General features: G+C 41.4%; 2 protein-coding genes across 2 annotated transcripts; both read left to right on the top strand.

The window, feature by feature from the left end:
* The first annotated feature begins 237 nt into the window (after positions 1 to 237).
* vezt (vezatin, adherens junctions transmembrane protein) lies at positions 238 to 16612 on the top strand. Its single transcript, XM_080051353.1, has 12 exons — positions 238 to 367; positions 2913 to 3050; positions 7072 to 7161; positions 7690 to 7859; positions 8408 to 8692; positions 9813 to 9971; positions 10271 to 10418; positions 10835 to 11220; positions 11800 to 11996; positions 12812 to 12918; positions 13337 to 13544; positions 14096 to 16612. The coding sequence occupies exons 1-12, from the start codon at positions 332 to 334 to the stop codon at positions 14707 to 14709; spliced, it is 2538 nt and encodes an 845-aa protein (XP_079907479.1). The 5' UTR covers positions 238 to 331; the 3' UTR covers positions 14710 to 16612.
* Positions 16613 to 17738: 1126 nt separating this feature from the next.
* Positions 17739 to 25940, top strand: metap2a (methionyl aminopeptidase 2a). The gene is made up of 11 exons (XM_080051413.1): positions 17739 to 17908; positions 19907 to 19996; positions 20364 to 20426; positions 20817 to 20919; positions 21289 to 21450; positions 21956 to 22137; positions 22938 to 23032; positions 23127 to 23223; positions 23544 to 23647; positions 23759 to 23874; positions 24642 to 25940. The coding sequence occupies exons 1-11, from the start codon at positions 17755 to 17757 to the stop codon at positions 24892 to 24894; spliced, it is 1419 nt and encodes a 472-aa protein (XP_079907539.1). The 5' UTR covers positions 17739 to 17754; the 3' UTR covers positions 24895 to 25940.
* Positions 25941 to 25948: the final 8 nt, after the last annotated feature.

The following is a 25948-nucleotide window of genomic DNA, read 5'->3' as shown; positions in this document are numbered from 1 at the left end:
ATATGTGTTTTTTATTTTGAAGGAATACCTTGGCACTGTACTGGCTGTTTTCCGCGTTCTTTCCTCTCCTAGCGTTCCAAACGGTTGGTGCCGCTGCCTCGCGCGGCCACCAGAGGCGCTCCAAATGGGCACGAGCACACATTCGTTGCTCGCGAGGAAAGCACGAAAGCAGCGGTTTGAAGCGGTGTACTATGGGAATTGTAGTTTTATGCGCCAATTTAGCAACCGGGCTAACTATTGCTGGCAACTTCTTAACCGCTGTCACTCCTGACTATTGTCGCCTACAACTCTACAATGCTAACAACGGGCTGCGTGTAGATGGCGGAGAGCAATGACTGAGGAGTGTGATGAAGATGTGGTATTTGAGGTTTGTATTGCCCGAAATTTGAAACTCGTAACTGATGCTTTGTCATACCTCTCGAGTTTCTGTGAGGTAAATATAGCTGGACGTTGGGTTAGCTTGGCGAGCTAGTGGGGGCATTGCTAGCTTCACATAAGCAGCCGTTGCTTTGCTTCTTGCCCTGTTGCCATGCCTCGAAAATCCCAAACAAATCCACATATTTGGCCGGCTGCTATTGCCAAGGAGCTTTGGTGGTCATGAGAGGTTGCTGAGCTGAAGGGGCAAGTGTGCGCATTGTTGCTGCTGTTATTTCATCATTACTAGACTGTAGACTGGTGGGGTGGGGATGAACGGATCCAATGCGTCGGTTCTGGATGGAGAAAAACCTACACACACACACATTCACTTACTCACTAATATTACACACACTAGTCTGGATGTGACAACATGAACTGCGACAGTGACAATAATGCATGTGAGTAGCTCTGAATTGTCTTGACTGCTATCTATCATTCTAGATGACCAGTGTATCGTATGCCACAATTGTAATGGACTGGAAATGTAACATGGAGGCTGTCTACAGGCAGTGACAGACAGAGCAGACTGTACTTTGTGAGGAAGCGTATGATCACTGTGTGCGTGCGTGTGTGTGTGTGTGTTGGGGTGCTACAAGATGTTGCATGTTTTCTACCTGTTTGTTGTGGAAAGTGCAGGAATGTTTCTGCTAGAAACTGTTTTCATGGTGTATTGTCCAAAAAACAATTTTATATTTCTCACAGTGCCATTGCTAAATCTCTTCTTTTCAGCCTCTGTCTGAAATGCTCCGTTTTAGAGCCCATCTCTTAAAGCCCCACCTTCCAAAAAGCCCAGTCTGCTCTGATTGGCCCTAAATATAATTGTTGTTTTTTTGTTGAACTGGCAGCTAGATTCAGGGGAAGCTGGCGGTGGAGATTATCACAGGTGTGCTAAGTATGGTTGGTAATGGGGGCGTGGCTTCTGACTTTGTGACGTCATAAGGGCAGAGAAATCTGACTGGGGTTTTTGAAACGATTAAAAAATGGAGTAAAAGGCAAAGCAACAAAACAGTGAGGGTACATAGTTTATCTATCTATCTATCTATCTATCTATCTATCTATCTATCTATCTATCTATCTATCTATCTATCTATCTATCTATCTATCTACATAAGAGTAATGTCGTACTTGCAGCTGGTGGAGAAATGGGTCAGGCATCTTTATAGCTAAATTCTAGTACAGGATGTTTTTTTCTCTGCTTATGTCATGGCTGATTTAGTATTTCAAACTATAAGCTCTCTTTGTTCAGTAACGGGTAAAGAATTAGCATGTGTTTATCCCTCCCTCTACAATAAGATAAGATTGTTACATCATCATGAATGAATTGTGCCTGGCCTGCATTATTTTAAGTCCAGTCACCATGCAGAACAGAGGGAATGTTTGGGTGCACATATATGGAGGGGTGGGTGTGTGCATGATTGTCTACTCTGCTGATTTGACAGATTTACAGGCGTGAAGGCACCTTACTTTATGCACTGTTCCTTCCAGCACGGAACATGATAAGTACGGTAGTATAGATGAGATATACGGGACACCTTTTGGGTTCACGCTGGGACAAACCAGGGCAAAAATCTGAATCGAGTGTCAGCTTAATCCTGATCGGACTTTTTAATCTAATCGCCGCATTCTCTCTCTCTCTCTTTTTCTCTTCCTCTCTGCTCATCTGGCACTATTTTATTTATTTATTTAATTTGAATTTTTATTGGCATCAAAATGTGAGTACATTGTACAGCACGATATGCATACGTAATTTTCTGTTTGAGTAAAAAGATATATAGAAAATAATTAAGATAAAATGAAAAAAGGACAACAACAAACAGAGATTAATAATGTTGGTAATAATATTGGGCAGAGAAGATCAGGCTGCCAATCAGAAATATCTTGCATCTCTATACATGTACCACCCATGTATGTTACCTTCACAATCCCATCCTGTGTGTACACATTTTGCATAATCGCTTATGCATGTTCTATTGGGCCTATGAACTAAAAACCCCATATGTTGAGTAAAACAGGATTACATTTTTTAATATAGCAAGGTAAAAATGGAGATTAATTATAATTGAATTGAATAAATAAACAACAAAGGCTCTTAAGTGTTCATTCACATAACATATGGCACTATTTAAAGGTGGGAGTGAGCGATTCTGGAGAATGCTTGTTGTCAAAATCACTTTTTAGTCAAAATCAGTGAATATCTCCTAATGATCTGCTGCTACCTATCCGTACTCTGTGTGCGTGCTCTAGAAAAAAAATCAAGTGGTAATACACAGCCTATAGGTAAACAAAGAGGGCCCACTAAAGCTATCAACCTACCTGTTTGTGTTTACAGAGACTAGGCTGTGTATGAGCCATGGATTCTTTTCCAGGAGATAGATATTGACTTGATTTTGACAACAAGGATTCTCCAGAATGGCTGACTCCACCTTAAATGTATCTAGTTTTCATTCATCATTCCTGAACTACTGCCCTAAATCTGTCTCTCTTTCTGGTTGCAGAACTCTCCTCTCTTCCAGTACCTGCACGACTTAGGCCACACAGACTTTGAGGCATGTCCCACCGCGTCACAGGAGGACGACTATGGCGGACAAGAGGGAGACCCCACCTCCCCCGACCAAGATCCACACAAAACTTCAGTAAGTTTCACCTGTCCTCAACAGAAAATAGAACACATTTCTGCATTATCCTAAAATAAATCAAATAGTTTATTTGATGAAAAAGAGCCATTAATTCTGCTCTTATATCGCAACTTTAATTTGACTTTTATCTGAAATATAAGTGCTTAAAATAGACTTGCATTGTTTTTGGTTTGACCAAGACTATTCCATACATAATCACCCTAAAATATATTTTAAATTTACTATACAAAATAATAAAAATTCATATCAGGGCTCCAAGTAATACTTCTTTTTCTGTATAATTTGCTATTTCTGTTTTGTTTGTTTGGTCTATACAATGTGAGCATGAGTTGACATTTAAAAAAAAAAATAATAATCCAAATCTAGAAATATTCAAGAGATTACAATGAAAGACTAAGCAAATGATGTGCTTTTTGAGATGACGGAAGCTGTGAATTGTGGACGTTTTTGCTTTGAAATTGACTTAAACAGTCACTCAGCTTGTTGAAATTGTTGCAGACACATTTTCATTTGATTCATTCAACATTATTGTTTCAGCTGTAGATGATATAACCACCACTATTCAGACAATCTAACTCACTGCCTCAGGTGTGTGTGTGTGTGTGTGTGTGTGTGTGTGTGTGTGTGTGTGTGTGTGTGTGTGTGTGTGTGTGTGTGTGTGTGTGTGTGTGTGTGTGTGTGTGTGTGTGTGTGTGTGTGTGTGTGTGTGTGTGTGTGTGTGTGTGTGTGTGTGTGTGTGTGTGTGTGTGTGTGTGTGTGTGTGTGTGTGTGTGCGCGTTCTTGAGTGGGTGGGGGTGTGTGTGTGTGCCAGACCGATGCAGTCAGACAGAAATTAATTAATTTGACTATTGACTCCAAATAGTGACACATATTGGCACACACTCCCCCTCAAACTGTTTTGTGTCTGCACTGGTTTACTGTATATGCTACACTTCAGTTAGACAAGACATGGCAACAACAAGGGTGTTCGCCACACAGATGCAGGTATTTTTGTTGCACGTTTTTTTACTCAATAATCGCACACAACAGCAGAAAACCTCTTGAATCTCTATCTGCAATTGTTCCGCTTTTAGGAGATAGAAGAGATAAACCCAAATGTGATTACATGCTCTGCTTTCTCTCTGTGAACATGGTGTGCTTTTGCTGATATTTGCACATGTGTTATATGCCTGTTTTTTTTTTTAATGGACGTGTGTGCAACATTTTTTTTATTGTCAAAATCACTAAATATTTCCTCACGGTCCGCTATCTGTCCATACTGTGTTTGTGCGCTGACGAAATGAATACACAGCATTGGCTCTGTAAACGGCATGTTGCTAGCTACTGTTGGCTCCCCTTGTTTACATAACCGTTTACAGAGCCTAGGCTATGGATTAACACTAAATATTTTTATTGTGCAGACACACCACGGACAGGTAGATGATCATGTGCAAATATTTACTATGAATGCATAGATCAAACCGTGGATGAGGGTAGATTGAGTCGACCTGTTACTCAGATCGACTAGTGAAGTGGGACGGTTGGGTTCACATGACTCGCTCTCTCTCTCTCTCTTTCCCCCTGCGACAGGAAATCCCTTTTTTTTTAAGTCTGCCGTGTTCAGGAACGTTCCGTACGTGTCATGGCGCTTCCTATGTTGTTCCAAGGAGTAAAGGAGGATGAGCTGTACGGATGAGACAGGAAAGCTTTTGGGTTGTTTCCTGGAGTTCAGATAAAGTCGGAGCCAAGGCACCAAAAAAAAAAAAAAAAAAAACTTGTTCACGTTATTTTAAAAAGCCAAAACCGTGTCACTGAACACAGCTCACATACAACATTAGCAGTATGTGCAATGTGTCTGAATTTCCTTTATCTGATAATGCTTTTCATTTGGAGGTCAAGTCAGTTGTTTATTTATATTTTGAAGCAGAACATAAATGATTAGAATCCCAGAAGCTGGTAGGTGGATTTCGTTACCTTTTTGGGACAGAGCCGTGCAAGCTGTTTTGGGCTCAACTCTGCTTAGTTTCATACTGAAGTGACAGACAGTATGGTATCACACTGTAGCAATCAGTCCAGTCCAGCAGTGTGTGTAAGCCGGTGTGTTGTTCTGTGTGTGACAACGGAGGAATACTGATGAGCAAGAGCAGACTGTTCCAGGATATCATGCAGGAGAAAGAGAGAGAGAGAGAGAGAGAGAGAGTTAATCTGAGGCACGGTTTACATAATATGTGGTAGTATCGACTGGGATCAGCTGCTGCTTACACACTACAGAGAAGTCTGAACAGATTTTTTTGGCCTACTTTGTTGTGTGAATGCCCAGGCCTGAAGTTTACGCTGCATTCCAAATGCTTACGCTGCGTTCTACACACTCCAGTTGATCATAAAAAGCTTGTAGTTTGCATACAGTACGGACATACTTTCACTTATTTATTTCATCATAACATTGCGCCTTGAACTGGCCTCTTGCATCCATTGCATCCCTGGTTGTTTTCACTCAGAGGCTCAGTCGATGTTTGCGTCACTCCTGCTGCAGTGGATTTTAGGTTCAAAATCGCCCAAAAAAAGCATGCTGATTTCCACACAAAAAATCACAACTGGATTTAGTAGGGGGCGGGGCATCTAGGTATTTTTCAGCATGCTGCATCTGACCATATGTATTATTGGGAAATCCTAAATATTTTTCTGTTATACCAAATAGCAGGGAATGTATGCGTATTGGAGTGCAGCCTTTGTCTCCAATCAGTAATCGATACTACTTTGGCCTTCAGACTAATAACACTTGTGCTTGACCGCCCCAAAAAAGGGGGTCAGCTGCCCAGTTTGAATCAATATCCCCATGCATCTGCTGCAAACTGGGATACACACACACACACACACACACTCACACACACACACTCGACAGGATTTTATAGTCGCATATATTAAACTATAACATATAACAAACTATATAACATCAACAGAAACAGGACAAACTTTTGTGTCATTATTAAATCCTCCACACATTATTTATTTTTTAACAAAGCGTCTCACGGGCGTCACCAAACACTAAGCAGGATTACTGAGTAATAGATCCTATTCATGATTATGTGTGCACAGTTCCAATTCTTTTTTAGGCTCTTAACACTTGCAACATTTCTTTCACACAGCCTGAGTTTCGAAATGTCAATGCCCATTAAAATGTTAGGGCACTGTGTCCTCTCTAGTTGTGTTTGGTTTGCCTCAGAGCGCAGAGACTGTGTGTGTTTTTGTGTGTTTTTGTGTGTTTTTGTGTAAGACGATCTGGAACTAAAAGAATCCTTCCGTTACGTCAGTTTTGAGTTTTATTTGTACTGACAATGTAAACGTTCAGTTCAAAAACCAAAATGGAAATTTAATGAAAACTGAAGCTGTTATGTGGTTTTGCGCAACAGCCGATCTTTATAAGACAGGGAGAGTGAGCAATTCTACAAACACACATTGCTTGTATTGTTGCTGCCTGAAAGCATTTTTCAAGCATCTCCTGGGATACTCCTTTAGACCGTGAGTGTGTGTGTGTGTGTTTTTGTTTGTTTGTTAGTGGATGAACCACAAGCTAGAAGAAGCACACTAAAAATGCCTGAAAGATTTGTAGGACAATTAATCATTTAGTATTTTTATCTGGAATATGTTCCAAGACCCGCTTGAATCCAAATGTTGTGTCTGTACAATAAATAAATAAATAAAGTTGGTTCTATTTCTGCAAGCAGACACAGTGTGTGGCACCAACTACTTCTCTCCGACGCACATGGACCTGAATCTTTTTATTCAAGTGTTCAGCTGTCTCTTTTTTTTCCCATATTGAAGTCAGGTCAACTTTATTGTAAATTTCTGCAATATGTGTCAGACATACAGATGAATCGAAAATATGTTTCTCTCTGACCTACGGTGCAATCAGTTAAAAAAAAGTAATATATACAATAGATACATTCTAAATGGTGCAACAAAAAGTGGTATCAAAAACTGAAAGAAATAGAAAATGTGCAATATAATCCAACCTTTCTCCTGTGTGTGTGTTTGGAAGGGAGGACGCCTATGCAGACTGGCTGAAGCCTTGTGGAGATGGAGTCCCATTCACCAGGCGGCCGCGTCTCACAAACTGGGCCAGCAGCTGGTACGTAGAATGGGAAACAGACAAGGAATGCTGCTGGCACCCAAACCAGGAGCTTCACCCTCTTTTATTGTCTAAAGACAGATTATTTCTCAGAAAACTCTTTTATAATAAATAAATAAAAAAACAATCTATAGCACTTTTCAAAAGACAGTTACAAAGTGCTAAACAAGTAAAAAATAGCAAAACAAAAGAATAATAGACAATAAATAATTGATAAATCTTTTTATAAAGTGTCATACTATTGATGAGCAACATGTAATGAGCATTGTCTGTGTTACCTCCGTTTTATTCAAGTTATTGTCACCTTTTATTTATTCTGTCCGTTAATAGAAGGGTTTTTATTTGTTTATTTTTGTATTGTTCTATCCTGATGAAAAAAGTGTGGAAAAATGGATTGCATGTTGACCATTTGTGGTATAGGTTGATGTTGTTGTTGATGCTTTCCAATAAAAATACTTACGGTATAAAAACATTTAAAAAATGTAGGTGTTGTGGAGTTTTGACCTGTTCTCTCTCTCTCTCTGGTAGGACTGTGTGTTTGGCCAGTACTCGGTGAGCTGTATTCTGCAGCAGGATGTATTGCTGCAGGAGGACGTGGAGCTGATTGAGCTGCTGGACCCCAGTCTGCTCACCCTGGACTCCTCCAGCCGAGCCAACGCCCTGCCCAGGCCTAGCCTCATAGCCACGCCCTCAATATGGTACGTTTGTTGGGAAAGAGCACACACACACACACACACACACATTTACATTAGGGGGGAATTGAATTGAGAATGAGATTCAAAAAAGAAATCTAATCTGGCCCGTGGTCGTTCACTGCATGTCATTCCCCTCTCTACCCCATTCCATCTCTGTCTCTCTGCGCTGTCAATAAAAAGTCTTGAAAAATGCAAAACAAAAATAATGTTTGAAAAAAGAAAAGAAAAACACCATTCAGATCTCACTTATTTTTCTCAAACTGTTGAGATAATCTTTTTTTTTTCATCATTAATTAACATTGACAGGATGTAGAACTGACAGATTGTCCCTGTAGGGATCTAAACTGTAATACAGTTGCATCTAAAAAAAAAAATTAGAACATCATGGAAAAGTCCATTCAAAAAAAGTTAACTTTCATATATTCTATATTCATTGCACGAAGTGAAATATACCAGGCTTTTCTTTTCTGTTTTTTTATTTGGATGATTACGGCTTTACATCAACAATGGCTTCACTAATCAGAATCCCCTTTCCTGTTTCCTTCGCTCAGGGACGTGGCTGGTCTGGTGGGCCTTGCTGCAGTGCTTTTGGGTCTGTGCTCGGCATGGGACGGCCCGTGGTCGCTGGCTGCGGCCCCCTGGGGGTTAGCGATGCTGGGTTGGGTGGGTCTGAGGGGCTATTCGCTGTGGAGACGCGGCCGTATGCAGAGAGACGTCCACACCAGGGCAATGCAGCTTCAAAGCCTGGTCCTCAACGGCAAGACGCTGACAGGACTGTCCCGCAAAGCACTGCGCCTGGTGCAGGAGACCGAGGTCATCTCCAGAGGGTTCACACTGTAAGTATGATCGTTTTTTAATTTCTTTATATACGTCCATTTCACCCAATCACATAATAGTAATGTGCATTTCCCTATCATTCCTATCATACCCGTTTACAGAACCTAGGCTGTGTATTAACACTGGATTTATTTCCCAGCGCGTACAGCCAAGTAGCGGATTGTGAGGGGATATTCACTGATTTAATCAAAAAGTGTTCTCCGGAATTGCTGACTCCACCTTTAAATCACTCATTAGTTGGCAATAGAGTAGTGGTTTAGTTAACTTACCTCCTCGTGTAGTGTGTCAATAGGTGTTTGATGATTTATGTGGCACCTATAATAGACCACCGTTTGTCTCTGTCTGTGTGTCTAGTTATAGCATTTTTTCTAGCTAGTTAATGTATCATTTGTACTTCAATCACTACAGTAGTAAGTTTAATAGTTTGACATTCTTGGAAATACACTTATTTGATTTCTTGCTGATAGTTGAATGAAAAGATGGATATGACTCTCACGTCCGTCTACGTTAAATTTGGGGTTTGGCTTCACATTTGCCAGTAGCCAGTAGTTGCTCAGCTAAGCATAGCTTTAAGACTGGAAACTCTGTCCTAGGGTAACACAATCCTCCTAAAAGCACTTCCTTTTTACACTTTGGTGTTTGTGCCAATTAAAGGAATTGGATGCAACGTCTTAATTATTGAGCTCTAAAGGTGTCGGTGGGTGGATTTTGTTACCCGTTAGAAAGACCCAGGCTAGCTGTTTCCTACTCTTATAGGGGAAAAATGGATTGCATGTTGACCATTGCATGTTCTAGTATTTGTGCTGAGCTAAGCTAACCAGCTCTAGCTCCATAAGTTCTTACTCAAAAAGAGAGTTTTTTTCTCGATCTTATTATGCAACTCCCTCTAAAATGTCTTCACTATTCCTTTCATAGCATGTCATATTGTCTTGTTCCCTCACGCCGGTGTAGAGTCTGTCTCGTTTCGTCTCGTGTGTCACCTTTTCGTTATGTGGTGTTCAGTGTTTTGTGTGTGTGTGTGTTTGTGGCGTTCAGTGTTGTGTGTGTATATGTGTGTATTTGTGACCCCTCTACCTCTTTGGGACGTCTCCACAGTTGTATCACATTTCACTTGTCAAGTTTGCTCGACAGGGTGAGTGCGGCGAGCTCCTTTAGCAGGGCCGGTCCGGGCGCCATGCCGCGGGGGCAGCACCTCATCGGCCTGAGGAAGGCCTTGTACCGGGCGCTGCGTTCAGCCTTCAGAGCCTCGCGAAGGGCCACGTGTCACATGCTCAAGGCATATCCTTTATCTGCAGAGAAAGACTGGGCTTCACCCCAATATTGCATTTTCAGCGTAAAACCCTTATGTCAGTTTCCATAGACTTAGGGACTTTAATGTTGGTCAAAGGCAAATGTACCCATTTTTTTTTTATAAAATAAAATGAAAATTCTCTTACACATGAACATGTTTACTCGCACTCCACATATCTTTAGGAGCCAAAGCGACTAAAATAGTCTATGGAGGTAATCTTTTAAGACAAATATAAGTACACACATAGTTTTGAAGTATGATGTGTCATCCTTGACCCCTCCTTTACGTTCCCTCTGAACTCTGAGATCGACAATGTGACGAACTACGTCTCTGCGGTGCCTCTGAAGGAGCTGGGGCTGGGCCTGGGGATCGAGCACCTGGGGGACGAGCAGGCGCAGGAGCTGACCGACGACTACAGTCTACCCGCCCTCAAGGTGAGGAGTGACAGGGGGGGCAGGGGGGCTGGCACAGGGGGCACTAGTACAGGAGTGGGAAGGGGAGACAATGTCAAACCCCAGCATTATAGGGCATGTGTGATCCACAACCTGATTGTTGATCTTCTAAATGGGGTAAGTACAACAAAATTGAGGTAGAAATTCAGTGCAATTTTTCCATGAAACAAATCAAACTAAGAAAAAGTAAAAGCTATACTAAAAATATATACTACACTACTTGATCAAGACATTTTGTAATGATTTTACATTTTGGGAAAGCTCATTTGCTTTTTTTCCCTCAAGAGTTAGATACAAATATTAATACTTTCATATCTGAACAGTAAATGTGTATATGAGGTCCTGGCGTTGATAAAAGTCTTATACCACTCACTTTGGTTGTCGTTGTCCTCTTGCAGATGCTGTTCCAGCTGTGGGTGGGCCAAAGCTCTGAATGTTACCGTCGACTAGCTCTCCTACTTTCACCTCAGAGAATAGAGGAAGAGTCAGAGGAGGTTGTTGCACCCAAAGAGAGAGAGCCATCCTCTTCCCCACCTCTTCCCCCTCCCTCTCCCACCCTGCTCCACCGTTCCATTGCCGCGGTAACCGAGCCCCTGCACCACGCTCTGTCTAGCTGCCTCGGCGAGGTCCAGCGCAGCTACGACTTCCACCGGCACTTTGAGACCCAGCTGAGGAGCACGGGGTCGGACAAGACGGGACGGGCCCGTGAGAAGTGCAGGGAACTCAACACACTGCACACCTCCATCAGGAGCCTGCAGCTGCACCTCAAGGCGCTGCTCAGCGAGTGAGACACACACACACACACACTCACACACAAACACTCATATGCACACGCACACATACACACACACACACACACACACATTCCTCGTTCTACACTTCCCATTGGTTGAGATTTTATTTTATTTGTTTATTTTTGGCAAATATGAATTTAAATCCTATGAGGAACTTTTAAATGTCAAAGGTGCACTATTATGTAGCTTTGGATGTGTCAGAATACTAAACATTTTCTTAGGTATATTCTCATAGCTGAATACATATTCTAGGCTTCCATTTGGTTCCAGGTTCCTCAAAATAATTTTGTTTTTGATATATGATGTTAGAATTATCCAATATTAAGAATTACATGTTGAGTAAATATGTTTTGTAAACTTACTGCAGGTTCTGCAAACGTAAACAGATCATCCCCCTCTCTTGAAACTGCATAGTGCACCTTTAATATATCAGTTGATTTTTTTCCCTCTGAAGATCATGAATGACCTGTAACAGCAAACAAGACCAAAAGTGTAAACAAATGCTGTTTTCCATAGTTATTATTTTGAATGCCCTTTCCTTTGATGAGATGTTTGTGGTGTCTCTTTAGGATGATCATCCTGGAGGACGACCTGGAGAAGCTGATGGTTTCTAAGGAGGTGGCTGAGTTGACACTGGAAGGCTACCAGGACATCAGTGAGCGTCTGCAGCAGCTGCAGCCTCACATGCAGGCCAGCAGCGGCTGCTGGGAGGACACACTCAGCCAGGTGCAGCGCATGCTGAGGCGCGCCAACAACACCTGTCCCGGTGAGCTGAGTCCCACACCCTCTAATACATAGACAATACATGTATTTATTTAGAGTTTAACCATTAACAACAATACAACTAACAATATAATGTATGATGACATTAAGTATTAATTCGACTTACAATACAAACAACTTGAAGGAATAGTTCAACATTTCTAGGATTTACACTAATACACTCACATCCGTTACGAAGTATGGATAGCTTTTCTTGGCTTAACACAAAGACTGGAAACAAAAGGAACCCGCTAACCAGGCTTTCTCCACGGGTAAATCAAATCAACTCAGATTAGTTTTATGTATATATCCCCAATATCCTAAAAAGCAATTTGCCTCAGTGGGCTTTACAATCTGTTTTTCAACCCTTGACTCGACTGAGGAACAACAATAGATTTTGTGAAACAAAATCCACTTTCCTAACATTGTTAAACTGTCCCTTTAAATGTCTATTATGTGCTATAAAATCTATACTGTGTTTCTTTATTGGCAGGCCTTGTGGGTTCAGTGCTAGGTCACGATACATATTGTCCTGTATTTCTCATTGTCCCATCACCTAGTATAGACAAGTCAGAACAGCGACACCCCCTATAGTAGTACACTGGTTTCCACGTTTACACTGGGCCTATTTTTAGCGCAGACTTCCTCCTTCCTTTACCATGACTCAAGACGATTGCCAGTCATGCAGGAAGCAGGACAAGAAACAGACCTTTAATACTCAACACAGTGACCGAGCTCCAACTCCAAGCCATTGAGGTCATGTGTTTTTTTTTGTTGTTGCAATGCATGACGTGATTCCATTCCACGCCATCTCTGCAGGTAACGCTGAGGGTCTGCAGCAGTGCGGTCCCCCTCTCCCCGCCATTCCTGACGCTCCTCCGTCCTACCCGTTGATCCTGGACAAAGACCCTGTTCCAGAAGAGCTGGTAAGAAATACACCTTTACACCTGTATTTAAAGGAGCAATTCAAAATATTTAATTTTTTAGCTTGTTTCCTCACTCTCTGGGTTCAAGACAAGGCGACAGAAACCATTGCTTTAACTTTCCGCACATTTTTTGAAGAAGAAATTGTCTCATCGCTAATTAGCTTACTTCAAGTAATGCTAGTCAATGAGTAGCGTTAGCCTGCCTCCGCCGACAGCCTGAAGATAAACATTGCAACCTCACATAACGTGGTAAATAAACCAGTCCCAACAATAATTTTTTTTGAACTATCCCTTTAACTGTATTTGCACCTAACATTACCCCAACACAGACAGTAAAGCTTCCTGCACCAATATGGCTTTTAAAATTCAAATAACTTGTCACGGTAATTTTCCATCCCGTTCTCTCACTCTTAACCAGGAATGGGAGGCCTACGTGTCGGACTCGGAGTCTGACGGTGAAGGCCACGCCCCCTGGACCGACATGTTGTCCCCGGAGGAGCGTGAGCGTCAGAAGAGAGAGAGGGAGGAGTCTCGCCGCGTCCTGTCCGAGCTCAAAGCCGTTCTGGGCTTCCGCGCGTCGGACGGGGAGAGGATGAAGAGGAAGCAGATGCTCTTCAACGACCAAGGTCTGCAGCACTGACTCATGTCAATGCCGCTCCACGCCCATGTCATCATTTGAGTTTGGGCGTGTTTTGTTCATATTCCTGAATTTTTTTAAATGTATTTAATATAAGAGCAAATAGCAAGTCTCTATGGGGAAGTATAGTCCTTTTTCTCTTTTATATACTGTACACTGGAAAATTATGTGGTGGTCCATTGATAATTTTTTTCATCCCCTCTCTAGAAGTCATTCCTTTGTTCTCCCAGATTTGTATTACTAGCTAAATCTGCTTGATCATTATCAATTTATTGTGTTAAAGACAATGAAAAATGCACATTTTCATTAATTTCCCATAGCCCAACCTGTACTATACCTATTTAATACTTTTTTTCATTTCCATTCATACCATGGGGGCATGTGAATGACTTGTCCATGATTTGACACTTGTCCAGTGTTAGGGTCGTGGTGGCAACAGGGCCAGCACAGCAACTCTGACGTCCCTTTCCAGTTTTTTTGATAAAAATCAATGGGTGTGTTCAACCCTAAAAACTGCACATTTCTTCTTGTCTCTTGCAGCTGCTGCCTCAGCTCACAGCAATAATTCCGACACTCCCACCAACCTTGCGGACGCTCCGACTTCTCTGGAATCAGCAGAATCGGTCAACAGAGAGGGAAACCACCTTCTGGAATCGGAACGCTCGGCAGGAAACCCAGGAGTAGGGGAGGAAGTGGAAGCTGACGACGGAGGTGACATCCGGGCGCGACCTGACCCTTCTACTTCTACTTCTACTCTGGAGCCTGGGGTGGTGCTGACTGAGTTCAGCTGTGGACAGGAGGCAGAGGAAGGCGACTTGGGCCAAGCAATGGCCACGTCTGTGTGTGCCAGAGGAGGGGGAGGGGCCTCCGAGCTGCACCAATACGATGGCGTTGTGGAGGAAGGGGGCGGGGAGAAGAACGGACTGGACCTGGACTCTTTCCTCCTGAAGCCCAAAGCGCCCGCCGTGACGGTGATGGAGCGGCTGACGGAGCTGCACGGCTCGCAGGCCCTCAGCTTTAGCTCGGCACTCGCAGCGCAGGTGGCGGCACGATCGCACGCACTGGTCGCCATGACGGAGACGACATTTGGAGATGATGATGATGATGATGATGAGGAGGATGGAGAAGAGCAGGGCGATAGAAGAACCACCTAAGAACTACAAATGAAACCCGCTGCTTTAAAAGCTATAGTGCGTAACTTTTTCATAAATAATTGAATGTCAGTTACATTCAAGCCATCGCCAAATCAGTAAATTTGATAAAAGGCTATCAGCTCCATAAAAATCTTTCTGTATTTTCTCAGTATGGCAGCATTTAACAAACTGGTGTTGCCCCCCCTAACACTGGCGCAGGAGCTAAGACAAATCCCAAGAAGTGCCACAGAAATGTTTCAGTTGTTGATTCTACTGCTAAGGGAAAACCTGCACGTACAGCAGAAGGTATAAAATCTATGCGCAATCACGATGGCTTAACATATGTCGATGCGCCGACAGTGTTATTGTAATTACTCAGAGGGGACATCAGAAGTTACGCACTATAGCTTCAAGCACTGAACAGAGACTGTATTTATGTCTGATTGTATTTTACCGATAGGTCTTGTTGTGTCACAACTTGTTCGTTTCTCGTGGAGGTATTTCAAATTTACGCCACTCTCGTATTCCCCCTCCATCCGTCCATGTTACTGTAAAATTACCCACAATTCTTACTGCTGTTTTGCCGCTAAACTCAGGAACCAGAACCACTAAAACAAAATATAATAAGACCTTCCAGTGTTGAGGTCAGAAGACCAGAATGTCTGCAGTTTACTGGGTGACATCCACATAGTGTGTATTGTGTACGATCGCTCAGTAAGTGTTTAAACAAAGATATTAACAAACAAGTGATTGGCTCCATACAACAACATTTGCCATTGGAAGATTATGGTTTTAATTCCAGTTTTACCATGAATCCATTTAAGTTAAGTTATGTCAGGGAGTTATGATAGAAGAAGTTGAGATACAGACTCATTTATCTGTTCAGACAGAACGGATGTCGGATTCAAGTTTTATTTTATGAAACTAACAGAGAGAGACTGGAGGGAAATCACAGAAAAAAACAAGAGGTCATAGTTGGAACAATATACTCTTGACGGTCGGTTATTCGTTTTTTAAGTGGTGGAAGAAATATTCAGATAATTTATTAAAGCACTCAAGTAGTGGTATATGTCTAAAAATACTTTGTTACAAGTGAAACTCCTGCTTTCAGAATTAAACTTAAGCTTAATATTTCCTGCAAAATGTTAAGTATTAAAAGCTAAAGTACTTTTTATGCAAAACAGCCCATTTAAAAGTTTTCCCAAACAAAGAAACTTTTAAAAAATAATGATTTTTCAGTCTCATAATTTTTAAAGTACAATACTTGTGTAAATTAATTAGTTAACCATACTCCCAGTCCCACCACTGCAGTTGGTGCATTTTTGTATAAGGTTGAACTTTATTATTACAGTCAAAGAGACAAACACACACAAAGTGCAAGAGGGGGGCTTTGCCAGAAGAGGAAGTAGATGCTATTTTTGCTATCGGCGATTTATTTTTGTCCATCCCACCTCTGCTATCTGACCGGACACAATACAAGGAGTGGTGACATAGCCGAACATGTGTTCACAATCCTATTTTGAATGACATATTTGTAATTGGACACACTACTATTGTGCCGAGACTGACACAATCTCATTTTTCTGCGTCTTTGTTTACAGAAAAAAGATCAAGATGACACTTTATGGACTGAGTTGTGTGGCATGAAATAAATGAACTGTGCTGCTTTTGAGGTTTAAAAAAAAATTCAAACAATTGTACGGGTCAAGTAATTAATAAATAAAAAAAAAGGTTTTCTCTCATTAGGGCAAAGGCAAACTATAAATGTATGTTTTCATAAGAAGTTACCGTCCACATACCCAGTCTCTCTCTCTCTCTTGTCACCGTGTCTGCCTTGTCCTGACCCCGTCCTGCACCCTCTCTCTCTCCCTAGGGTGGGGGCTACTACACCCTCCTGCATTTTCCAACATGAAATAAAATACCATTCTGGAAGTGTATCCGTTGTATCCTGAAGTCTTATTTAACGCTCATGCTTTAAAGGTTCTCACGGTGTGGGGTTAAAAAAAAAAAAAAACAGGTTTGGTGGGACACTCGATATGTTTTAAGGGATTTTAACATTTGTCTCACCCGCAACAGCTGGTGTTCCCCTTTAAAGGCTTATCTGTCTTTGAGACATACACACACACACACACACACATACCTGAGGTATTGATGTACTGCCCTGAAGACTTAACGTATCATTGCTCCTGTTAATGCATTTAAGAAGGTACAACGCCATATTTCAGTAGCTCTACTTCTGGTGTCTAATATACGAGATGAGGATTTGACTAACTTTAAAGCCACCCATACTGACACTGTCTTTTCTCCAAGATTAACATTCTTCTAAATAAAATGCACCATACCACTAAATTATGTACATTATTTTATTAGGTTGTTTACTGTGAGAGCTCTGCCATCTAGTGGACACATCTGTGACCGCAACAGAACTGTTATGACACTTCAAACAGAAACCTTTAAAAATTTTAATATTTCCAAATATATGTTAATTCTAATAATAAAATAAATGCATATAAATGACCATATATAATGTTTTATTTTGGTGCAAACATTTGTTTTGCTCACATATTTCACCTTTAACCTAGTCAAATGTTACAACTTCTGATATTCTTATTTTTCATGATATTGATTTGATTGTGATCTGTTTAGTTGGATCAGTTTATTTATAAACTCATCCACGGGTTATTTCCTCATCAGTGCTCAATCTCCCCATCAGCTGATTCGGCATGTTTTACTTTGTGCTGCCTTCACGTGCTCCCTTTAAGCTCCGATTTCTCAAGGCTAGTGTTTTTAACTCACTGTATAAATGCTATCACATTATTGGGTTAACTATTAAAAAGATATAACGCACCTGTGCATAAATGGAGTCTTTAAGGTTGTTGTTGTGACTGTTATCGTTGGCATCTGTAGACAAAACCAAAAAGAAGAAGAGGAAGAAATAGAAAAAATAAGAACATAAAAGAATATTATCGATAATGTTTGTTAAATCTCCGTGTGTCCGTGAAGGCAGCATCACGCACTCCACTCCCACAGTCCCTCGCGCTTCCCTTTCCAGCAGCGCACGCGATCATGGCGGACGTGGTTGTGGAGCAGGTCTTGGAGCAGAAGCCCGTCCCGGAGCCTCTGAACGGGGAGGCGGAGGACGGAGGGGACGCCGACCCCGCGGAGGAAATAGCGAAGAAGAAAAGGAAAAAGAAGAAGAAGAACAAGGCCGCTACGACAGGTGAGGCTAGTGCTGAGGTTAGTGTCTTTGCTCAGAAGCTAGCGGAGCTAATTTTAGCCACAGTTAGCAGTCATGAACCTGATGAACACGGAAATAATTCGAAAGGGCTGTCAAAATAAAGTAACCCAAAACCTAGCTCGTTTTAGAACTCTTGTTGATGTAAACATTGACCAAACATTGACATTTTCAAACATTGAAAAGGATTTTATTATTCTCTAAGGAAACTGTGGAGGTACGATTTATTTAGTTGTTGTAGTATCTTATTCATTCATCATAAAACAAGTAAAACTTTTTTTTAAGCAAATTGTGACTGCCTGTAAAGAATGAAGCAGGAGCTTATTTATGCCCATCCTATATTCTTATCAATTAAAGGTACCCACCTCAAAGGAAAAATTAAAAAAACAAGAATTTGGTTTATTTTTTAACTAGGGTAGAATTTATGAATGATGAAATGCTTATCATTGTATTTATTTATTTTAGTTTTTGTGTGCTTTTGCATGTTGGCTGTTATGACTCAGAACTTACAGATGACTTATTAAATCATCATCAAGTTTGGTCTGTCCTTGCATCTAATGTAAATAATTTGCCATTTGTTTTTAGAAAGAGTTACTAGGATAACATATGATCTGTCCATGTCACTTTTATTTTGGAAGTCAGGCCGGAAATTGGGTGCTATAAACGTGAGTGACTTGACGCATGCCCATTAGCCATGCGGGTGGAGAGCGAGAGCAGCTCGTACACAGTGTTAGTGTAGCGCCTGTCAGGGCCTTTTATAATGGGGTCCATGGTCAGGCCTCGTGAAACACGCCGGGCTGTGTCCAGGGATAGTGATACTCAACACGGCTTGAACTTGAAAGTTAATTCCTGCTTATTTAAACGGAAAACGCAAGAATCTACTGGTCTAACGATCTCCTTTTAGTTAAGCCTACTGCACTGAGCCCCAGCCAAGTTTTTCCTGTTTCGTAACCCCACCCCACCCCCTCTTGAGTCTTCACCAGTTATTATGTAAGAAAAAGACACTCATAACATGGTTTGTTTAGTGAATCAACTGCATCAAAGCATATACATGTATGGCCTTTTTTCAACCACAAACACTCCATCTCAATACATTCATAATAGAGTGATTTCACTAGGTGTCTAGTGGTCAGAGAGCTCATAAAACACACCTCATTTATAATGGGTTTATTTGTGATAATACTGAGTCCTATTTATAGACCACATTATTGCTGTGTGATTGATTTGAACCCAATTCATTATATAATTATTTTAATCTGGACTGCTTGTAAAAATCTAATTGTTTAATTCCTTAATCTGATACAGGTGTTATTTTTCTGCAATGCAAACTCTGTCTGAACAAAGAAATGTATTGACATTCATCAGACAGGTGTAGTTCGAAGTATTTCAGCTCCCACTGCAATTAATAAATGTAAACGACTAGAGTGGCCTCAATGTTCTGTACAGTGGCGTATAGCTGAATGTGACGTCTCTCTCTCTTTTATTTTTCTAAGTGCGGGTCAGTTGACAATGTAATCTGACAATGTTCACACATTTAAAAATATAATAAACAGCCCAAACACATACATCTGAATTGAGCAATACAATAGGCTTGCAGTGAGAGCGTAGCAGTAGCTTTTCAGTGGCTGCCCCTTTTTAAAGCAAACACTAAATGATCTACAACTATCAGATCCTCAACGATACACTCATGGAGAGAAAGTCTCATTGATGCTAATGTATTTTTCCTTGTAGACATGTTTACTGTAGACTGTTTACTTTCTGCTGAAGAGTATGAAAACAATATAAGAATTGATGTTTGCATATTGTTCTACCACCTCTACTTTTTGTGCTGATGAGGCGGCTTTCCACTAAGTACAGTGGACCATAAGACTATGCTCTTGAATAAAGCTAAGGAAATAACTCCATAGTTTATTGCTTATTGGACTGTGTACATTGTTGTTGTTGTTGTTGTTGGTTGTTAATGAAGGTATTTGCTATGTCCAGGCACTGAGGCAGAGGGTGACGCGGTAGCCGACGTGAGCAAACAGCTGGAGAAGCAGGCCATAGACGACAAAGAGGAGGACGGAGAAGAAGGCGAGTGTGTTTTAAAAAAATACTTTCTATATAAACAACGGCCGCTGCCGTGGAGACCGCTAGATAAGGCCACGCCCAAACAGTCCTGTCCAACTGTCACTCTAGTCTAGTCTACATTTAATTTTTTTATTTTTAACTAAGTTTTATTATACTTTTGAACATTTATTTTCAATCAGATTTTTTTGTAAAAAAGTTTATTGAGACGCCCAACTTTGATAAGTTACTTTGATAACTGATTTTTTTACTATTTTAGCCCAGGTTTCCAGACCACAAACACACACACACACACACATGATCTTCTTACTAAAAACAGTATAAGCAATAACGTTCAGTAGTTTGTTTGACGTCGGTTTCTTCACTCCCACAGATGGAGACGACGGAGAGAACGCAGCAGGAAAAAAGAAGAAGAAGAAAAAGAAGAAGAAAGGACGTGAGTTTCATTTGAATCACTTTAGCTGTCCCACAGTTGTTTTATAATCTCACAGAAATGTCTGTGTCTAGCCGACTGTGTTGTATCGGTTGTCCTGAATTCAAACGCCTAAGTATAAGACATAATAAGTCTATTAAGGTGAGCAGTCCACTTACACGCTGCCACATTCATGTTCCAAAACAAGGCCAGCGTGATTCTTATGGGCAACGCATGCAAATTTTTTCTACAATATTGCTTTGTTGTACAGTTTTCTTCGTGATATTCTTTCTCGCCCAACGCCACCAACTTGGACAGGAGTGTGGAGCAAAAGGATGTATATACTAGAGAGCATTGAGCAATAGACAAGTATGAATTTGTCTGATGGTGTGTTTCCATTTTTTCCTCTCCCAGCCAAATCTCAGACTGATCCGCCATCTGTTCCCATCTGTGAGTTATATCCAAACGGAGTGTTCCCCATCGGACAGGAGTGTGAATACCCCGCGTCACAGGATGGGTGAGAAGAGAACACGCACACCCTCCAGCCACACACAAACACATTCACACACACACACACACACACACACACACACACACACACACACACACACACACACACACACACACACACACACACACATAAATCTATAGGGCCAGCTTGTTTTTTTAAATGGTTCATTAATCATGTTGGGAGGTAAAAGTTATTGGTATTTTGCTGGTTTTGCTCCCCCGACTCCAGATCGGTCGTCCTTCATCTTTAAACCCATTTGTTTACTTTGGTTTAATTTATTATTATTATTATTTTTTTAAACCTTCTAATAAAGCAGCAGTCCTACATTATGAACTAACCTAATTCAACTTTGTGTTGTTTGTTTTTGTTCCCTAGTCGCAGTGCTGCGTGGCGTTCTACACACGAGGAGAAGCGTGTTCTGGATAAAGCCAACGAGGAGGTGTGGAGTGACTTCAGACAGGCAGCGGAGGCCCACAGACAGGTCCGCCAGCATGTACGCAGCTTCATGAAGCCGGGCATGACCATGATCGAAATCTGGTAAGTCTGCCTTAACACCGAAGTGTTTAGAACCACAGAACTGGCCCCTAGAATTGTCTGTCAGTTTTCTCCGGCATTAAAGTAAACTAGCAATAGATGGCTGTGTGCATCCACGGCTACATTGCACACAGGAGTTGCTACTAGCTAATTTGGCATACGATATAAGGATTCATTAAGTTGAGTTTTATTTTATTTGAGTTACATTATTTTGGTCACATTAGATGCATAACATCACATGCATAACATAAATATCAAAACATAAAAAACAAAGTGTCACCTTAATTCATTCGTCATCTGAACTTTTTTATAATCAATACCGACCAACAAGTTGTCAGTTGAAAAATGTGCTTATTAAACCTACTGCATTTAAGAGAAGGGTTAGCGGTTGTCTGTTAAACGTTGGAAGACATTTTCAGCTTTTGTTAGCTTGTAAGCTTGTTTTTCCTCTGTTGAATGGTATTTTTATTTCTAATTTAACGGTCTCATTTCATCCCTTTCATTCCAGCGAGCGGTTGGAGGATTGCTCTCGTAAGCTGATCAAGGAGAACAAGCTTGACGCGGGCCTGGCCTTCCCCACCGGCTGCTCTCTGAACCACTGTGCTGCTCACTACACGCCCAACGCCGGAGACACCACCGTGCTGCAGTACGACGACGTCTGCAAGATCGACTTCGGCACGCACATCAACGGTAACACACACACACACACACACACACACACACACTATGAATATTAAAGGTGCAAAATCACTTTGTCAAAATCAGTGAATATCTCCTCACAACCCCACTACCTGTCCATAGTCTGTGTGGGCTGTAATACAATATAGCGTTAATACACAGCCTATGCTCTGTAAACCCTTTGTTTTACCGAACCTAGTTTGGTATTAGATATATTTTGACAACAAGCACAAGTGCTTTTCCTGCTGACGTTTAAGTGCGATGCATTCAAGGCCCACTTTACATCCTTAATGGATAGACAGAGACACAACAGATTTACAGTTCAGGCAGCTAATGGTTCGGAAGCAGGACTGTAAGACAAGGAAAATCAGTTGTAAGACTCTTGAAATCTTGGCACTGATGGGTAATACATCAAAATGAACCGTCTGAGTTGGTTCCATCTTTGGTTTATGGTCATGTTGTTGTAAATGCAACTTTAAAGGCAGACCAGATGTTCAGGGTGATTGATGACATAGATGCCTCACCTGTATAAGTGGAAACAAATGAATGGAAAAACATACACAAAAATCAAGAGCATAAGACAATAATTAGCTTATATATATAGTGGGTGTCCTGGGTAAATGCACATGCTGGAAGACTTAGAGGACGTACTATACAATAAATACATCTTCACCTCATCACTTGATATTGTGGAAATACTTTAGGCAGTGGTGGATGATGCCATCTTTAGTAACTAGCTTCTTGTCCTTGAAGGCCACCGTAGCTTCTGTAAATTCTCCCCAAAATCAACTTTGCTCTGTGTGTGTTTGCAGGGCGAATCATTGACTGTGCCTTCACCGTCACATTTAATCCAAAGTACGACAAGCTGCTCGAGGCCGTGAGAGACGCCACCAATACTGGCATCAAAGTACGACACACACACACACTCACACACACACACACACCTCTATATGTGATGTGTTTTAGCTGAAGCTCATGTTTTTCTGTTTTTTTTCTTTCAGAACGCTGGTATTGACGTGCGTCTCTGTGATGTCGGAGAGGCCATTCAAGAAGTGATGGAGTCCTATGAGGTCGAGCTTGATGGCAAAACATACCAAGGTGGGTTCTAACCACAATCACACACACACACACACACGCTACACATAAGAGATGTCCCAATCAGAGTCCTTTTTAATATTGGTTATCGGAGTCAACCAAATATTTTATTTATGGGCGCCTTTCAGGACCCTCAAGGACACCTAACATGTACAAATAATAAAAGATATAAAAAGGCTGGCCTTCAAAATGTGGATAAACGGTTTTAAAAACAACAATGAAGTGTCAATCATGAAATTGAGATGTATATATTAGCTGACAATCACAGCAGTACAGTATTCAAACAGCCTGTTAAGAAAGTGTCTGTGTCTCTTCTGTTCCAGTGAAGCCAATCCGAAACCTGAACGGTCATTCAATCGGTCAGTACAGAATACACGCCGGCAAAACTGTGCCTATCGTTAAAGGTGGAGAAGCAACGAGAATGGAGGTGAGATTATAATGTAAATGTTGTATGTGTTTGGAAAAATGACGAACTCATTTCAAATGTCAGTAGCTGCTTCTGTATTGATTGTGTGTGTGTGTATTTTTCACTATGTAGGAAGGAGAAGTTTACGCCATTGAGACATTTGGCAGCACAGGTAAAGGTATAGTCCACGATGACATGGAGTGTTCTCACTACATGAAGAACTTTGACATCGGCCACGTACCCATCAGGTAAGAGTTCATCTGGCTTTTTTTGTTATTGTAAAATTGGTCTTGAAAAGTTTTATGTCTAATTTATCTTAAGATGAAGGAACGTGGGATTGATTTATTTGTTGACTTGTAAAAAAATTCAAAATAAATTGTCCATAAATAGTCACAATATAATTATCAGCTTCTGCCTCAAAAACTCTAAACGTGTTCTTTCATATGTACTTTTGAAAAACATTATGACATTGCGCTGCTCTATTTCAATGTGGTAATTATATGTAACTGAGCACTGTGAACATTAACTGTGGTCTAAAATAACCATCACTGCATAGCGTCCCTCTCTCCCCATTTCCACTCTGTACCTCAACTATCAAATTACAGTGAAAAAAAATTTAAATAAAAAATCTTAAAAATAACACATATTTACCTAGCCTGCTAGACCTTAACGTTTAGTTATTTGGATGAGAAAGGTTGTAGGCGTCCATACTTTCGCGAGCAGATGCACTGGAACACAGACAGGTCAGAACTCGGAACTACCAAGTCGGAAATCTCTGAGTTCCGAGTATAAAGGAACGCAGCATTCAACTGAAACTGGAGCGCGACTTCAACGTCATCGTTCTCAGCCACTCGCTCTGTTTGCTGATTGGTCGGCTGGAAATTTCCCTGAGCTCGAACACATGAATTCACCGCAGCCCCAGACTGACTACTTTAGGGAAAATGAAATTTGAGCGGAAGTAGGTAGGCGGGCGGAGCCAGGCTAATATATACCTCCCTCCTTCTTTTTCTTCCAGACTGCCCAGAGCCAAGCACCTTCTGAACGTGGTCAACGAGAACTTTGGCACGCTGGCGTTCTGCCGCCGCTGGCTGGACCGTCTGGGCGAGAGCAAGTACCTGATGGCCCTGAAGAACCTCTGTGACCTGGGCATCATCGACCCCTACCCCCCGCTGTGTGACACCAAGGGCTGCTACACCGCGCAGTTTGAACACACCATCCTGCTCCGGCCCACATGCAAGGAGGTGGTGAGCCGCGGAGACGACTACTGAGTACTGACAACAACCCCCCAACCCCCTCTAAACCCTTTTAGAAGTAGAGGCAAGAGATTTTGGTGAAAGCTTGTGGAGAAAATCACAGTAAAATTAGTGAATATCTCCTCACGATTTGCTTGCCTGTAAATCCAGTGTTAATACACAGCCTAGTCTTTGTATACTAGTCTGAAAACAAAGGGGTTCACTGTAGCGACTAGCGAGCAACATGCCTGCTTGCCACACGCAGTACAGATAGGTAGCGGATCGTGAGGAGACATTCATTGATTTTGACAACAAGCGTTCTCCAGAATCACTGACTCCACCTTAAAACTACACCCACGCCCTATTCACCAACGCACAGCACCTCCAGACCCCGTCAGCAACTCTCTTCTAAACCAGGAAGTGGTTGGTCTCAAAGCCGCTCTTGAGGGGATGCCAAATGCTACTGTATTCTACCCACAATGCACCACTCACACAAGGAAGAAGGACTTGGTTTTTTGAGTTTTCTATACTATCAACCACAGCTTAAGAAAATGTAAAGAAAAAAGCCAACAGATTTCTGCGTGTGGACCTCATTTTACACAACATTTAAAAAGTTAACTGTCAAACAGTTATACAAGTATTTAAGCTGTATTGAATGCACCCGTAATATTCAAAGACATGGTGAGCGTGTGTGGGGGAAAAAATCCTTATTTACCTCCCTTTTAAATTTTCAAAGTTTCTATGGCTCCATTCTGAGCTCACAGTGTGTTAAGTGCTTGAGTTAAATTAAGTACAGATGCTACTGTCGGGTTTAAGAGTTGGTTAGGCCGATGCATGTCGCGGTCGTCATAGGGACACCGAGCGAATGCAGCTGTTATGTTTGGCTTCTGTTGCTACCAGAGGGAACTTACTGCACTCTGGCCTCGCAAGTCTTTTGCGTTTCTTTGATATTTTGTAAAATATCTTGGAAACGGTTGCTGCCACTGTTTGTTCCCAATCGAGATGCTTCATTTTGAACTCCCTGAAAATGTTTTTGTAAGAAAAGTTAAAAAAAAATGTGATTAAAATAATTTTGCTCTTTGCGTGGACT

This window comes from Ammodytes marinus (assembly GCF_949987685.1).
Source record: "Ammodytes marinus genome assembly, chromosome: 22".
Classification (NCBI taxonomy): Eukaryota; Metazoa; Chordata; class Actinopteri; order Uranoscopiformes; family Ammodytidae; genus Ammodytes; species Ammodytes marinus.
Note: the sequence above shows the minus strand (reverse complement) of the source record. Positions and strands in the feature narration are given on the sequence as shown.